This window comes from Bos indicus x Bos taurus, chromosome 28 (genome assembly GCF_003369695.1).
Source record: "Bos indicus x Bos taurus breed Angus x Brahman F1 hybrid chromosome 28, Bos_hybrid_MaternalHap_v2.0, whole genome shotgun sequence".
NCBI classification, from domain to species: Eukaryota; Metazoa; Chordata; class Mammalia; order Artiodactyla; family Bovidae; genus Bos; species Bos indicus x Bos taurus.
Window position 1 is genome coordinate 28,503,335 of NC_040103.1, and position 18,862 is coordinate 28,522,196.

The following is an 18,862-nucleotide window of genomic DNA, read 5'->3' on the forward strand; positions in this document are numbered from 1 at the left end:
ATAGTCCATGAGGTTGCAAAGAGGTGGACACGATTGAGCAACTAACACACTTATATACAGTAGTATATATGTCAATCCCAATCTCCCAATTTACCCCTCCTCATCCCTTCCCCACTGGAAACCATAAGTTTGGAAAACTGTTTACAGTTTTATCTTTATAGATGCCTACTCTGGAGAAGAGTAGGAAGAGGTGCTTATTTTTATTTGGTTCTGTCCTCCATGGGGAAAAAATTGAGAATCACTTCTTTCAAGTATCAGATCTCTTTGGATCAAGTTAGGTGGATTTCAATGGAATGTACACAGAGAGCTAGAGACATACACTTTTTTTCCTGAATGGTTAAAACAAAGTCATACTAAAGGGAAATAATGCTAAGAACACTTACAGTAGCATACTAATCAACAAAACTGTTTAGCCTAGAATAATCAGAAATTCATCAGTGCTCTAAAGGAGTAAAACCTGAGTTTTGTGTTTTAAGAAGTAATCTTCCAAGGTTCAAAAATGAATGTTCAACACAATTAGAACAACTGAGCCAATCATCTTTAGTAAAGGAAATACTAGATTAATATGTGTTTTACTGAGGAAGTATAAACATTAATGAAGGCTAAAGGAGTAGGCAATGTATAAATTATCTTGAGCTTCAAACAGTTAAAAGGTAACTTCACAGTTGCTTTTTTGTTTTCTTCTAACTTTACCTGGATACTTTATTTTCCTCCCTGTTTTTCGGGTGGTTCTATATACAAGTTATAGAGAATCCAAAACAAATGAAATTTGATGTAACATCATTCATTAACTTTGCAAACATGTTTTGTTTCCTCCTCCAATCAACTTAACTCTTTTTATAGTCCTGTATGCTACCTGTAAGTGAATAAAAAGTTCATACTTACTCGAAAGAACAGTCGTAAGGAAAATGTAGTCTGAAAAGGATATAAGTCCACATTCTCCAAGGGTGTAAAATATACTGCCTTCATCAGCAAATTTTTCTCGTTCCTGGGCAATTTTCTATTGAATGTATGGGTCCAACCAAAAGATAAAAAGGAGATATAACAGAATGAGAATATAAATAGTTAGAGATGAATGATCATTTATCTGACAGTTTTATGCTATTTATTATAAGCATTTCTCTGATGGCCATTCCAAATTAATGGATCCTTTACAGTTTTTAAGATGATTAAAATTATAAGCAAAAGATGATTTTGTTTATTTGCTCCAACACTGGCTTAATGTGAGCAATGGAAAGTTTTCAGTTTTATGAACTCCTGCCATTTAACATGTAACAGGCCCATTTCAGGTCTGAATTTGTTTCTGAGTTTGAAAAACAATCCACCTTTTTCTATAGAGGTATATAAGGTAGAGAAAAAAAAAAATCAGTTCTAAATACCCAAGAAAAACAACTAATGATTAGAACTAGTGATCAGAAATGAAGAAGTTAGCAACTATTGTCAGCACCCACCCAAATGCTCAGAAAATTAATTTCTGAAATATTAATTTTAACTTTTATCTTATGAACCCCAAGAATCTTAGTTTTTGAAATGTAGAACAGTTTACAGAGTAAATAGCACCTCTGAAATATGTCAAATCAGACATACACATCAAGCTTTAGGCATGATATAATTTAGTCATATTTACTGTTACTTTGGTGGAGCCTCCTAAATTTTAGCTATTTGAAGAAACTCTCCTATAACTTAGTATTAACTCTATGTATGTATTTATTTTCTTTAATCTACAAGCTAACAAAGAGAGTTTGTTAGCTCTCTCAGGTCTCTCTCTCAGAGACAGCTCTGTCAGCTCTCTCTGAGAACCATTCTCAGGTTCAGAAATGGTCTATCCAGGAAGCAGTCTATTCCCGGGTGTTTAAGGGAAACCTACCCGCCCCCCCTTTTTTTTTTTATAATTCCCTACCAGACCAGAAACTTAAGAGGTGACATCAATGATACTTTCAAAAACTGAAAAGGATCCATGGAAGAGTTAGACTTGAAACTCATTTTTATAAGTTTGACTCACTTTGGACCAACCAAAGAAATTTCAGGAATTATTCTAGGTACCAAAAAAAGGGAGAGGAGGTTTTAAAAACCCAAACCAACAAAGCGCAGTCAAAGTAATATCATGCAAGCACAAAGTAAGCAGCAGCACTGCAGGCATAACCTTGGGAGGGGCATCATGGAAACTAAACCAACAAGCACGACCACACCATCATCCAGGTACACAGCCACCCAATAGGTTACCTCTGTCTAGTGAAGATCCCATCATACACACAAAGGAAAGAAAAGTGGTTAACCAATGGAAGACATGAGGACCAAATGAATCATCATGATCTTCTTAGTAAACCCCCTCAAAATAGCCTCTCCTGGATATTTGCTTATAATATGAAACAGCAACAATGGAAAAGGCAAAAATCCACAGTTGAATGCCAACGAAGCAGTAAGAGGTTTTGATGGCAGTTTCTACTTAGGAAAGGGCTTCTCTGACTCATTTGTGATGGGCAGAAAGCCTGGTCTGGCCTAACAGCATTTAGAGATTACTTGCTTGAGCCAAAACCAAAAATGAGCCCACAGTCCAATTAAGGTTAGACCTCATATCACACTTGATCTTTTACCAACAGATTAAACACAAATTTCAGACAAAAAAAGGCTACTGGATGAAAAGAGAAGCAAAGTTGTTCACTGGCAAGTTAATATTTTAATTTCTCAAAAGAAGATTGTACATTTTTTAACATTATCCAAGATACTGCAAAGGAAAAGCATGTGAACTAGAAAAAAATACACAAAATGAGAATAGGCTGTCAAAGGCATACAATCTTACTTGTTAGAATAAATATCAATAGAAGCTGAGTAACCCATATTAATTATGTAATAATCTTATAGAGAAACTGCTATAATAAAAGAAAATAAATAGTACATTGGGATCCAGAAGTTGAGAAACAAAAATCTTAAGACAAAATCTTAGACAAAAATCTAAGGACAAACTGAAAGGAGGAAACCAGGCCAAAAAAACATATCTAATATTATTTTTCTAAGAATCATCTGGACCATGCTGCTGCTCAGAAAATAAAAAGACAAATCTTAAGTTTATAACTTTTAATTTTGATGTAATTTCAAACTCAGAAAAGTGGAGAGAACTGTATAAGGAACTCCCATATGCTTTTTACTCACATTCACCAACAGTTTACATATCTCCTTATCTGCTTTATCATTTTACATATCTTCTTTTATATTATATCAAAACTTGGAGCCATGCCCCTTTAGACTTCAATACTTCAATAAATATTTCCTATGAACAAAGACATTCTCTCATATACTACAGTAAAAATTTGATAAAATCAGGATATTTAACACTGATACATATTATTACTTGTAATCCACAGCCTATTATCAAATTTAGCAAACTATCTCAGTAATTTACTTTTTAGCTATTAATACTTTCCTTCTATGGACCTAACAGAAGCAGAAGATATTAAGAAGAGGTGGCAAGAATACACAGAACTATACAAAAACGATCTTTATGACCCAGATAATCACGATGGTGTGATCACTCACCTAGAGTCAGACATCCTGGAATGTGAAGTCAACTGGACCTTAGGAAGCATCACTACGAACAAAGTTAGTGGAGGTGATGGAATTCCAGTTGAGCTAAAGTGCTGCCCTCAAAATGCCAGCAAATTTGGAAAACTCAGCAGTGGCCACAGGACTGGAAAAGGTCATTCCTCATTCCAATCCCAAGAAAGACAATGTCAAAGAATGCTCAAACTACCACACAATTGCACTCATCTAACACGCTAGTAAACTAATGCTCAAAATTCTCCAAGCCAGGCTTCAGCAATATGTGAACCGTGAAATTGGAATGTTCAAGCTGGTTTTAGAAAAGGTAGAGGAACCAGAGATCAAATTGCCAACATCTGCTGGATCATTGAAAAAGCAAGAGAGTTCCAGAAAAACACCTATTTCTGCCTTATTGACTATGCCAAAGCCTTTGACTGTGTGGATCACCACAAACTGTGGAAAATTCTTCAAGAGATGGGAATACCAGACCACCTGACCTGCGTTCTGAGAAATCTGTATGCAGGTCAGGAAGTAAGTTAGAACTTACTCAGACATGGAACAACAGACTGGTTCCAAATAGGAAAAGGAGTACGTCAAGGCGGTATATTGTCCCCTTGCTTATTTAACTTATATGCAGAGTACATCATGAGAAATTCTGAGTTGGATGAAGCACAAGCTGGAATCAAGATTGCTGGGAGAAATATCAATAACCTCAAATATGCAGATGACACCACCCTTATGGCAGAAAGTGAAGAAGAGCTAAAGAGCCTCTTGACGAAAGTGAAAGTGGAGAGTAAAAAAGCTGGCTTAAAGCTCAACATTCAGAAAACGAAGATCATGGCATCTGGTCCCATCACTTCATGGGAAATAGATGGGGAAACAGTGGAAACAGTGGCTGACTTTACTTTTTGGGGCTCAAAATCACTGCAGATGGTGGCTGCAGCCATGAAATTAAAAGATGCTTACTCCTTGGAAGAAAAGTTGTGGCCAACCTAGACAGCATGTTAAAAAGCAGAGACATTACTTTGCCAACAAAGGTCTGTCTAGTCAAAGCTGCGGTTTTTCCAGGAATCATGTATGGATGTGAGAGTTGGACTATAAAGAAAGTTGGGTGCCAAAAAATTGATGCCTTTGAACTGTGATGTTGGAGAAGACACTTGAAGAGTCCCTTGGACTGCAAGGAGATCCAACCAGTCCATCCTAAAGGAAATCAGTCCTGAATATTCACTGGAAGGACTGATATTGAAGCTGAAACTCCAATACTTTGGCCACCTGATGCAAAGAACAGACTCATTTGAAAAGACCCTGATACTGGGAAAGATTGAAGGCGGGAGAAGGGGATGACAGAGGATGAGATGGTTGGATGGCATCACCGACTCAATGGACATGAGTTTGAGTAGACTCCAGGAGTTGGTGATGGACAGGGAGGCCTGGCATGTTGCAGTCCATGGGGTTGCAAAGAGTCGGACACGACTGAACTGAACTGAACTTTCCCTCTAGTCCAGGGTGTAGTCCACAAACACAAATGGCCTTTAGTTGTCATGTCTTTTTAATCTCCACTAATCCAAAATAGCTTTCTTTGTCCATCTTTGTTTTTCCCTTTGGAGGTTTATTATTATTTTCCATTGTGGTAAAATTCACATGACATAAAATTCAGTATTCTAACCATTTAACCAGAAAATGTGTGGGCTTTAAAAATTTGGTTTCTTTTGCAGATCAGGGTTTTTGTTGGTCTATCTGTGTTGTAGCAGCAATCAGTATTTCATTCCTTTTTATTGCCAAATAATATTCCATTGTATATGTACCATAAATTGTTTATCCATTCATCCATTAAAGGGTATTTGAGTTGTTTCCACCTTTTGGCTGTTGTGAATAATGCTACTATGTACATTCATGTACAAGTATTTGTTTGAGTATCTGCTTTCAATTCTTTTGGGTATATATCTGGGAATGGAACTGCTGAGTCATATCACACATCTATGTTTATGTTTTTGCAGAGTGGCCAAACTGTTTTCCACAGCAGCTATACCATTTTGCATTACTACCAGCAATGTAAAATGGTTCCAATTTCTCCACATCCTGAGTTTCTTTTCTTCATTTTTTAAATTATATCCATCTTAGTGAGTGCCAACTTGTATCTTATTGTGGTTTGATTTACATTTCCCTACTGTCTAATGATGTTGAGCATCTTTTCACGTGTCTGTTGGCGATTTGTATTATCTTCTTTGGAGAAATATCTATTCAAATCCTTTGCCCATTTTTTTGAATCGGGTTATTTGTTTTCTGTTGTTGAGTTGTAAGGTTCTCTATATATTCTATATACTAAACATGTATCTGATATAGGGTTTGCAAATAAATTCTTTCATTCTGCTCATTGCCTTTCACTCTCCTGATTATGTTCTTTGGTGCACAGAAATTTTAAATATTGATGAAGCTCAACTTGTCTATTTTTTTTCTCTTATTGCTTGTGCTTTTAATGTCATATCAAAGACTTCATCACAAAATCCAGGATCATGAAGATTTACCTGTTTCTCTAACAGTTCTGCAGTTTTAGCTTTTATATTTAGGTCACTGATCTATTTTGAGTTAACTTTGTATTAATGAGAGGTAGGGACTAAATTCATTCTTTTGCATGTGATATCCAGTTGAGCCCATACCATTTATTGAAATGATTATTCTTTTACCATTTATTTCTTGTTGAAAACAAATTGACCATATATATGTGCGTTTATTTCTGGATTCCTCATTTCACTCCACTGATCTATGTGTCTATTTTTATGCCAGTACCATGCTCTTTTTTTTCTCATAATTTTTTAAACCTGTGGTAAAATGTACTTATCATAAAATTTACCATGTTAACCATTTAAAAATGTACAATTTGGTGGTATTAAGTACAATAAAAACATTATATAACCACCACCACTACCTGGTTCCAGAATGTTCTCATCACCCCATTTGGAAACCCCTTATCCATTTAGTCACATTCCACTGCTCCTCCCTCTAGCCCCTGGAAACCACTAACGTACTTTCTGTCTTTATGGATTTACTTTTTCTGGATATTTCATGTAAATGGAACCATACCTAGTTATTTTCTTAGTGGCCACTCTGTGGATTACAATTAACATCTTAAATTTACAGCAATCTAGTTTGAATAAATACCAACTTGAACAGTATTTTAAAAAATTCTACTCTTGTAGAGTTCCATTTTCCTTTATAGTATTTTCACAATTACATTTTTATACAGTGTGACCATTAACATAGATTTTTTAATTACTGTCTTACACATTTGTCTTTTAAATCACAGAGGGATAAACAGGAGTTATACACTACAAATAAAATACTGCCTTTTTAATTTACCTATGTTGTTATCTTTGCTAGTGTTATTTCTTAATATAGCTTCAAGTTATTATCTAGTGTCCTTTCATTTCAGCCTTAAAGTACTCATTTTAGCATTTGGGGTAGAGTAGAGCTACTACCAACAAACTCCCTCAGTTTTTCTTAATCTGTGAATGGTTTAATATCTATCTCCTTCATTTTTGAAGAATAATTTTGTAGGTATAGAATTCTTGGTTGACAATTTTTTCTTTCAGTACTCTAAATATGTCAGCCCTCTGTCCTCCATAGTATCTGAAGAGAAACTGGTTGTTAATCTTACTGTGTACAGGTTGTATGTTGTAAGTTGCTTCTTTCTTGCTGTTTTCAAGATTCAGCAACTTCAGCTTTTGACAGTAATTACGTGTCTCAGTGTGGGTCTCTGATTTTTTCCTATTGGGAGTTATTCAGCTTCCTGGATGTGTAGATTCATATATTTCATTGAATTTGGAACGTTTTCAGCCATTATATCTTCAACTACTCTTTCTGCCCCTTTTCTTCTCTCCTTGCCCTTTGAAATTCCTATTATACATATGTTGGTATACTTGGTAGTGTCACATAGTTTCTTAAGCTGTGTCCATTTCTCTTCAATTTTTTTTTCTTCTGTTTTTTCAGACTGGATGGTATTAATTGACCCACCTTCACGTTCACTGAAGATTTTTCCTGTGTATTCAAATCTGCTGTTGAACCCCTTCACTAAAATTTTCCTTTCAGCTATAGGAAATGTTTAGTTTCAGAATTTCTATTTGATACTTTTTTTTTTTTTTTTACAATTTGTATCTCTTTATTGCTATTACTTCAGAGTCAGACATGACTGAGCAACTTCACTTTCACTTTTCACTTTCATGCACTGGAGAAGGAAATGGCACCCCACTCCAGTACTCTTGCCTGGAAAATCCCATGGACAGAGAAGCCTGTAGGCTGTGGTCCATGGGGTCACTAAGAGTCGGACACGACTGAGCGACTTCACTTTCTTTTTTCACTTTCATGCATTGGAGAAGGAAATGGCAACCCACTCCAGTGTTCTTGCCTGGAGAATCCCAGGTACAGGGGAGCCTGGTGGGCTGCCGTCTATGGGGTCTCACAGAGTCAGACACAACTGTAGCGACTTAGCAGCAGCAGCAGCAGCAAAACTCATTCTCCTTGTTTCCCTTAGGTTCATTAGTGTACTTTCCTTTAGCTCTTTGAGGATACTTAGGACATTTAAAGTCTGTTTTAAAGTCTGTTTATAGTAGGTTCAATATCTGAGTTTTTTCAAGGATAGTTCCTATTCCTTTCTTTTCCTGAGTCGTACTTTCTTTTCAAGCATAATTTCTTACTGAAAATTGAATGTTTTCTATATTATAATGTGGTAATTCTGGAAATAGGGTTCTCCCACCTGCTCAGGGTTTGTTGTTGGTGCTTGTGTGGGTTGTAGTCATTTCTTTAATAATTTCTCTAAATTCTTCTGTAAACACTTTGTCAAGCATAGTCACTCAAATCTCTGTTTCATTACCAGCTGATGATCTGACAGAGATTTCCTTAAGTTCCTGGATCCAAAGGGTGGGAAAGACAAACTCTCTAGATGCTTGCAGATTGGCTCTGTGGTGGGCATTCTTTCAACGCTTACCCATTGTTTACCATTCTACCTTTGACTTCTTGTTTTCATGGAAGCTACACATCAGCCAGAGATGAAAGTTTAGGGTCTGTTGAGGTTTTCCTCTTAGTAGTCATTCAGCCCTAGCATGTACATCCCCTTCCAGATTCATGACTATATCTGGTTTCTTTACAGTTTTTGACCTTGAACAATTTGAAAAGTACAGGTGAATTATATTGTAAAATATTCCTCAATTTGAATTAGGCTGGTATTTCCTCATGATTATAATCATATCTATTATAAACTATGAATTCATAGTAGCTCTAATTCCATTTTAATATCACAGAGTACAGTTTAGTCTTGCCCTTTATACATGTTACGCCCTTCTCCAAAGGGGAGAAAACTGATTCCCATTATCTGCAATACATTTACTCATTTGCTCAGGCTTAGAATACAAGAAAGATAGTTTCACAGTTGTTAATTATCTCTGCAAAAAACAAATGTAGAGTTCAATATTTGTTACAGTTTTAAGTAAAATCCACTTATGGTGAAATGCACAAATCCAATATACAATTCAATGAGTTCTATAAACACATATCTGACTAACCCAGGTACATACTATATTTGGGTTGCAGGACATTTCAACCACCCCTGATGTTTCCTTTATGCCCCTTCACAGTTAATTGCCACCATATTTTTGCACCATGGATTAGTTTTGCCTATTCTAGAACTGCCTACAAATGGTATCATCAACACATATGCTTCAGTGTGCAGCTTCTATGGCTTAGCATAGTGCTGGGGAGATTCATCCACACTCTATTAACGAGCAACTCATTAATTTTGATTGCAGAGTAGTATAATAACTCGACAAAATAAAAATAAGTAATTTATGCAATTTCTTTTGTGTATTAATTATATTGTGCATCTAATACTAATACACACAGTAATACCAAAACTTATTCATTCCTTTATTGATTAAACACAGGCATGTTTCAGATTTTGGCTATTTTGACTTTCCTCCAAGTTGTAACTTTTTTACTTGTTATTTTACTTGCAAGTAAAGTTGAGAGTGAAAAAGTTGGCTTAAAGCTCAACATTCAGAAAACTAAGATCATGGCATCTGGTCTCATCACTTCATGGGAAATAGATGGGGAAACAGTGGAAACAGTGTCAGACTTTATTTTTCTGGGCTCCAAAATCACTGCAGATGGTGACTGCAGCCATGAAATTAAAAGACGCTTACTCCTTGGAAGAAAAGTTGTGACCAACCTAGATAGCATATTGAAAAGAAGAGACATTACTTTGCCAACAAAGGTCCATCTAGTCAAGGCTATGGTTTTTCCAGTGGTCATGTATGGATGTGAGAGTTGGACTGTGAAGAAAGCTGAGTGCTGAAGAATTGATGCTTTTGAACTGTGGTGTTGGAGAAGACTCTTGAGAGTCCCTTGGACTGCAAGGAGATCCAACCAGTCCATTCTGAAGATCAGCCCTGGGATTTCTTTGGAAGGAATGATGCTGAAGCTGAAACTCCAGTACTTTGGCCACCTCATGCGAAGAGTTGACTCATTGGAAAAGACTCTGATGCTGGGAGGGATTGGGGGCAGGAGGAGAAGGGGATGACAGAGGATGAGATGGCTGGATGGCATCACTGATTCGATGGACGTGAGTCTGAGTGAACTCCGGGAGATGGTGATGGACAGGGAGGCCTGGTGTGCTGCGATTCATGGGGTCACAAAGAGTCAGACACAACTGAGAGACTGAACTGAACTGAAAGTTGAGTATGAGTTCTAGCTGCAACACATCTTTGTCAAAATTTATGTTGCCACTTTCTTTAATTTAGCCATTTTAGTGGTTCTCTCATCATGGTTTTATTGAGCATTTCTCTGATGACTGTTTTATGCACTTTATGCACTCAGTTTATTGGCAATTAATATATCTTTCTTTAGGAAGTATCTGTTCAAGTCTTCTGCCCATTTTTAATTGGGTTGTTTGTCTTTTTATTACTGATCATGGTATGTTCCAGACGTGAGACTCTTTTCAATGTCTCCAAAATGACCCCAGTGTTTTTTGCCTTCTGGTATCCATGTCCTTATGTAGATCTAGTCTCTTCCCACATTGAATCAGGGCTGGTCTGTGTAACTAATAGGATACAGTTCAAGTGATAATGTATGACTTCTGATGTTAATGCATAAAAGGCACCTTGCTCTGCTGGAGGGAAGCCAGCTGTCATCAGAACAGAACAATCAAGAAGCAGGCTTATGGAAAGCCTACAGAGAGAGGATCTGAGGCCTCTCAGTAACAGTACTATCTTATCAACCATCTGAGTGAGCTACATTAGAAATGAATCTTATACCCCTAGTCAAGCTAGATGACTAAGGTCCTAGCCAACACCTTACTGCAACTTAATGGAAAAGACTGAGCCAAAATCATGTAGGCAAACTGGTCCCCAATTTCTTATTCACAGAAAGCATGAGACAAGAAATAATAATTGTCTTAAGCCACTAAGGTTTGGATTTATTACTGGGTAACAGATAACAAATACAATCAAATATGTACTAAAAGTACATTCTATTAGTCTGTGGCTTATAATTTCTATTGTATATCAATAATCAGAAGTTTTAAACCTTCATCGAATCTAATTTTTCAATTTTCCCCTTATGGCTATTGCTTTCTGTATTCTATCTAATAAATTTCTGCCTATCTCTGGTCCATAAAAATATTCTCTGGTTTTTTTTAGAAGCCTTATAGTTTTAGATTTTATTCTTAGGTCTATGATCCATTTCAAAAGAATTTTGTGTATAGTGAAGTAAGGTGGTAAGGTTTATTTTTTAAAATAAAGATACATAGTTGTTTCTAAGCCATCTGCTGAAAACATCTTCCTTTCTCCATATAATTAATTTGGTACCTTTATTAAAAATCCATTTACATATAAGTGTGCATCCACTCTTCTTTAACAGCTTCTGACTTGAGCAGCCTATTTCTTTTGAAGGTCTTTTGATTACTAGCAAAACATATGATTGTTTTCCAAAATATAAATAATGTAGATTGAGAGACTCTGCATGAGATGCATTTAGGGTTATAGTTTAGGTCTAATCACCTCCACCATTGGGGCAATTATAAAATTTGCAGAGATAATAAAGATGTCACTGAACAGACCTTAAATTGTATACTGATTGAGAATTACTATCAGACCATAGGGGCTATTTTACATTGACACTTTACAGTGCTAGTACAGTTAGTGTGATTTTTCTCCTAGAGAAAAGCCCTCTAAATGAGAAAATATTTCTGTTTGCAGGGCTATATACAAGACCTCTGCTGTACTGAGTACAGCTATAGGGACCAGGAGAGGCCAAAAGAAGGTCAAATTGCTCTACATAAGAAAAAGTTGAAGAAGACATCTGGGAGAATAAATATAAAAGGAAAAAGGAATCTTGAAAGGTGAGCCAAAAAGGATAAGGAGACATGACCAGAGAGGAATAGAAAGCATCAAAGCTGGGAAAACGGAGAAAAGAAGGCAGGTGAGCACATACGGGCACACGTGTGTGTGAGGACGGACAGAGAACACATATTTTGCAGTAGCTCTTTGAAAACAAGAAACAAAGATGTTTAAAGAGGACTTTTAAATTAGTCATGCTTTGTGATGTGCCCTGTGCAACAGTCTTCTGTCTCTTTAATAAAGGTCTGCACTGTTTCTCCATACTTCTGGAGTTGGGGTGGGGGCAGAAGGAGAGAGGGAGAGAAGTTACATTATGTTTTCTGAGGCATCCACATACCAAAGAGTAGTTCAGGTACATTTATGATTATACAACTATCTATTAACTCTTAAGAACTTATAAGTGGGTTTTCAAGTTTCCAAGACTCAGACAATTCTTATAAAATTCATAATATATATTAATCACAAACACCAAAACTATCATAACACCATCATAACTGATCCATCAAATTAGTTAGGAGGAGAATCAAATAAAAATGTCAAGATTTGGAAAGAAGAAAATAAATTTTTAGACTATTTTGTGTTGCACAAATGTTTCTTAGCTGATCTTTTCAAATCAAACGCCCGATTCTACCATAAAATGATATCCTCAAGTCAAACAACAAAGCCAGAGGAGAATCTGTGAAAATAGATATATTTGAGTTTAACAATGAATAAATCTTTAAAAGTACCAAAGTATGATGAAAATGGAAAATCAAGATTTAAAGGACAGTGGAAGGAAGGTTTTTGGCTATTTTTTCTTATTTCTAAAGTCTTCTCAATGTTTCATTTTGCAAATTGAGAATGTCAAGTAAACTGTTCCTTCACTTAATCTTTTGGATAAAGCTTTATCTTTGCCTAAATTTTAACTCACTTTTGTTCTAAGCAAATACCATTTATACACTTCAGGAGGCACAGAGCAAGTAAAACATAGTCTTCCTTAGCAGACTGATGGTGATGCTCATTTTCTCTCACTGTTTCAGAGATGGTTATTTATATTTTTTGTTACTAATGAACATTTAGTATTAATATGCATTTTTACTAGGAAAACCTATCATAATGATTTATACTTAATTCAATATAAGTTATAAATTCAATATAGATAATGAACATAACAAAACAAACTAAAAGGAAGATATCTATATAAAAGTTAAAAGAAATAGAATATATTCTAATTCTATTGTAAGACCATACAATATAAGATTAAGCAACATATTAACATGTTATTCAGTAAAAAAAATTATAGAAACTTATTTCATATTAAAGTTCCTGAGGTTAAGATTCTAGCAACTACTTCAGTGTATATGCTGACAATTAAACAGAATTGGGTATTTTAAAAAGAAGCAGTACTTGCAGATACCTTACAGAGCACTATACTATTTTATATATCTTAGAAGCGGCATATCAAACACTACTCCAATCACCTGAATCTCTGAAAGAATGCAGATAAACTGATCACAACAGAATTTCTATTCAAGTTACTGACAAATGTTATTCCCCTTTTGGAGAACAAAACTATGCACAATATTTCAAAGCAGTGGGCTCACTGACTTAAAATGAAATTTAACTGTTTTACCATTCATTTACATGACCTAGTCTTAGATATTGTATGTTTTAAATTTTAAAACATAGCAACAGACTCAATATCATTAGAACATTCAAATTACTGACCTCAAGTACAAAGAAATTAATAACCTCATAGGAGTCCTGGTATTGATCTCAACTGCACCATATCTAAATCTTTTAATTTTTCAGATAAGCTGAAAGACTTGAGTAAACTTAGAACAAATCAGCAATTACATGTGTAATATACTTCTCAGTTAGTCTAAAACCTCAAATTGTTTCACCAGGATGGCTTTATGCTGAAAGATTCACACTCTGGTTTCTTACCCATCACAAAAACTTATAAAATATCTGGTTAAAATTGCAGGAGACCATCAGGAGACCTGGGACTGGGATTTCCAGACACGATTCAAACAAACTTGTTAATACTCACTGTGCTCAAACACAGTGAGTATTGTAATAGGTTTGAACAAAATAAGGCCAACAATTTTGCCTTCTAGGACTCAACTAGATAAAGCCAAAGGAAAAAAATTGTATCTATGAGCTTAACCTCAATTATTTATTCTAGTTAAGATCTACTTTTCAAGTTCTATAGTGTAAGGTAAACTTTTTTCTGTTGAATAAAAGTTGATAGACTGTGCCAGCAAAATAGATGCTAACACATCATCTAGAACTTCAAAACATCTCTGGTATATAGAAAACCTGATAAAGAACACAGCTTTACTATTTAAATTAAGGTATCATCTTTTATGAGATGGAAATAACTGGATTGTTTTAATACTAACATTTCTCTATGTTGCTGAAATACATTTCAAAGCCTGCCCAAATCCCTCAAGAAGTACTTGAGGTTGTATTTCAGAAACAATGATAATAATATGCTTCTTCCAAAAGATGCAATGTTTGCATATCATTTCCAAATGATAACAGTATTTCTACCTAAGGCTGGGTTAAGGCCAGGAAAGAAGGATGTTAGAAAGAAAGAGAAAAGTCAGCAATTTCCTCATGCAATTAATGCTCACTCTTCATTGTTTAGTTGGTGCATAGATAGGTGCCAAAGCCTGTAAGATATCAATCTTAAACAATCACACTATTCTCAATCAAACAGAAAATGTTGCACAGTTAAAATACTTGTTATTCTTCTTTTATCCCATACCTGAACTTGCAGAAAGAAAGAATTTGGGGATATGTCAGATGAAAATTAAATTGAGATGTTTCTAATTTATAGTTCATGATTTCTTCTATTCCTAACTCAGTTTCCAAACTTTTAAAAGGTATTATTGAATTTGAGGCAACAAACAAAAATTTCTGTGCAACAAACTACAGAACGTGAATGCTTAAGATCCTGGAAACTTCACTCTTGCAGAAAGCCGTTCTCTTTTCAGTCCCAATTCTAGCCACTTTAGCTCTAAGAACAACTCCAAACTCCTAGAATACAAATGCTTTCCTACTTCATTAACTAGATGGCTAGAGAGAATAAGGATAATAAATGAGGATGCTTTTAAAAAAATAAAACAGTGGCAGAAGATTTGATTAAAGCAATGATAAAAATTCAAAAGTGTAATGCAATAGATTCATTTCAAAGAAATGATATAACTTTATTGAAATGATCTATTTCAGTTCTTAGTATTTGATGAGGTGTTATCAAAACCCTAGATGTGGAAAATCATCAACCATGTTAGTTTCTACCACATTATGCCTGTGAACTTGCTTCAAGGCAGCTCTGGGTGGGAGAATCTATATTTTGTCATTATTGATTATCTGCTATCCAAATCTAAGAATTTAATTTTGAATGTTGGCCACTCAAATCAATCAGTGCTGAAAAGAACTGTCCTGAGCTCAGCAGCAATACTTATTTCAGTCACATGGGTTAGAAAAGGCTTCCCTACCACTCCGTGGGGAAAAAAACCTCACATACAAATTTTGAAAAATAAGTCAATAGTGTTGCACCTTCTTCTATTTGGAAAATCACTTTCAAGAAAAAATACACCACAGGAAAAAAGAAAAAGAGCTTCACTCTGAGGATCACTGTTCATATCCTTGATTTACACCGTTCTAGAAACTACCATTTCCCAGGAAATCCTTTGGATGAAGAACTTTTAAATCATTTCAAAGTCAAACAGTTTCAGGTATTCCTTGAACACCACCAATGATTAAAGACATACTAAGAATTATAGTTTGCATGTTCTCTGCATGCACGCTTAGTCACTCAGTCGTATCTGACTCTTTGCGATGCCATGGACTGTAGCCCACCAGGCTCCTTTGTCCATGGAATTCTCCAGACAACAATAATGGAGTAGGTTGCCATTCTCTTCTCCAGGGAATCTTCCCAACACAGGGATCAAACCTGTGTCTCCTGCATAGCAGGCAGATTCTTTACCCTCTGAGCCATTGGGGAAGTCCATTCTATGCTAGGTATTGTGTTAAACACTTCTATTATCTCTTTTAAGTTCTTACTGCAATTCTATGAGATAGGTGATACTACTACCTACACTTAACAGATATAAAACTGAGGGTTAGAGAAGTAAGAAGCCCAAGGTGACAATGCTATAAAGTGGCAGGACAGGTCATGATCTGACTCCAGAACCCATGCACAAACTATTGTATTGTATGTTGTATTATATGTTGTATTATATCCAATGCACAAAAATACATCAGGTGTCTATATGGTGGTTTAGTTGTTAAGTCATGTCCGACTCTTGCAACCCCATGGACTGTAGTCTGCTAGGCTCCTCTGTCCATGGGATTCTCCAGGCAAGAATAATGGAGTGGGTTGTCATTTCCTTCTCTAGGGGGATCTACTGACTCAAGGATTGTACCTGGGTCTCCTGCATTGCATGCAGATTCTTTATCAACTGAGCTATGAGGGAAGTCCAACTATTTGCAATTTCTAAAACTGATAATGCAGATCAAATACTGTTGGAACAAAAGTTAGTTATTGTAAAATACTAATCTTGAGGTTTAGCTTGTATTAGCTTATTTATCTTGAAGATGAAAATCTAGTTAATGATGTAGGTGCACATCATATTTTTATGTCTTGATTTGTTCAAACACGTATTTTAATAATTTGCAAAATAAGTATCACTAAAAGAATGTAATGATTCTGTATAATCTTCTTAACTAGTAGATGTTAGGTTGATTTATAATTGGAGAAGCTTTTTAGGTTTAGAATTTTTTTTAAAAATGCACCATGGCGAAGATAAATATGCAAACCAAGAACTATCCTCTGCAATCAAAGGTCATCAACACATATGAGTTGAGAAATCATTTTTAACCATCATTAGAAGAAAAAAAATGTTTTGAGTGACTTTCATAGAAATCTATTTGTGTAACGTTCAAAGATGCTAGCATGTTTGTGCTAAAATGATTTTTAAAATTAAGTTAGTTTGGAACAAAGTCCTTTCAGATTGAAGTGAATTTCAAATTTTGTTTCATGATGGAAATGCTAAACAAAAAGGCACTGGAAATGTAATGGTTAGTCATGTTCATGCTTTCAAATCAACAATGATAAATCAAATGGGTTCACAGTTGATCCCAAATTCAAACACAACAAAATCTAAAATAAAAATGTATTTAAAGACATCTTATTAGAAGTCTTAATATTTGGGGTAACCATGTAAACTATACCCTTCTTGGGAGCACTTAATGATTATATTATTGTTTCTTTGTTCAAGATGAATAATCAAGGACATGGGTTAAATCAACAGACTTTAGCAGTGGTGGAACTCAGGGACTGGAAAGAGACATTACAGTCATTCCCTACAGAAATATAATAAGTATTGACACCATTCATTAGCTGTATCTGAGGAATAGCACTCATACTGTACTACCAGAAAAAGAAACAACAAAATGATTCCAGCCTTTCCACAGGCAACAGGAACTTAGCATGCAAAGGACAAGTCCCTGTAAGGAAGCAAGCAAGAAAGCCCTCTCCTATTAAGTAACTGCTCATTGACCTTTGGAAGCTTAAACAATTTTTAGTAGTGTCACCAAAATGAGTGATGTTTATAGAACCCAACGTAAGTCAACAATTCCCCCACTACCTATTCTAAGAAAAAAATCTTATTATTTTTAATACAAAAAGCTTATTAATAAGAATTTTTAGCTGCTTCCTACAAACTGTCCTGCCATAAATAAGAGAACTGGAAGCGGCTTTCCTCAATCGCAGGTGTTAACATCTCATTTGATTTATGCTCCTTAGCACTTTGCATGATGGTTGAGCCATAGCTATTCTAAAACAAAATCTCTGGACTTAAGGAACATTGATCATGAGGTTATCAATCAATTATTTTGATATAGTAATTTAAGTATTTGTTGATTTGTTTCAGAATGTAGTTAAAGGAAAATTAAGATAATCTACAGAACCACTAACAGGATGAATGGTTTGAGGGGTTGGTAAGGACACTACTACAAATACATATACCATTTTAAGAACAAGGAAGCACAGGGAAAATTTTGTATAAAAATAAAGAACACCCTGTAATCTTCACTAATTGATTATTTTAAGCCAAAAGATGTTCTAATTAAGTTTTATATTTTTATTAAGAAATGCAAGAGTAATGTTTTTAGTGAATATTTTAAAATACATTTTAGTAGTTTATAAACTATAAGAAGTCTAAACCTTCAACGATCAATTTGAAAAGTACTTCTTACGTGTGTCCTTGAAATTCTCCTTTGTCAGCATACAAATCTATATATTCTTTTTCATCATTTTGTCTATGTATTTGTTGCTTTTCCAAGTTAAAGCTGTTGTTTAGCTCAAAAAAGCAAAATAATGAAGTGTTTCTAAATGCTTCATCTGTTTACTCTTAAGTCATTTTACTGAGTTAAGTACAACTAAGTAACTGCCTATCTGTATTTATTACTTAAGAAATTTCAAAAGAAAGAAAAAGGACTAATTTTTCACTTGGAGTTGTCTCACCATCCCTGTTACAGTTCAGCCAGGAACATGGCTTCCCTACTAAGACAATTTAAATGACCCAACTGAGTATCTACTATACAATGTTTAAAACAGTTTCTTTAACTTTTGTGTGACACATAATGTTAAAACTTCCTTTGAAATTATGCTAGGTTCTATATTCTCAAGGACTTGTGAAGTATTTGACCTGTCATATTAGAGATAAAGTACGTTAATTTAAAGTGACAGGAACTGAATCATTCTGAAGGGAGCAGGGAAAGGACATAAGCATGCACTGAACCTTTATCCCTGCACCATAACTATGGGTTTTGAAACATTAATTAATTTAAAGCACATGCTGCTGAGTCGGTACCTGCCAGAAATCCTGATCAGAAGATGAGAAAAAGAAAAAAATTGACATTGATTATATGAACAAAAACTCCTAAAT

At 35.1% G+C, this 18,862-nt stretch overlaps 1 protein-coding gene across 4 annotated transcripts in view; it reads right to left on the reverse strand.

The window, feature by feature from the left end:
* The window catches only part of MICU1 (mitochondrial calcium uptake 1), a 216,188-nt gene that overhangs the window by 125,052 nt on the left and 72,274 nt on the right, over nt 1-18,862 (reverse strand). The window contains exons 6-8 of one of the 4 annotated variants that reach the window (XM_027531090.1): nt 18,788-18,799; nt 2,224-2,229; nt 886-1,000 (exon numbers count right to left, since the gene is read on the reverse strand). In XM_027531090.1, the coding sequence (XP_027386891.1) occupies nt 886-1,000; nt 2,224-2,229; nt 18,788-18,799 (133 nt within the window). The remainder of the gene's footprint in view (nt 1-885; nt 1,001-2,223; nt 2,230-18,787; nt 18,800-18,862) is intronic. The other 3 variants (XM_027531092.1, XM_027531091.1, XM_027531093.1) reach the window with 3 other exon arrangements.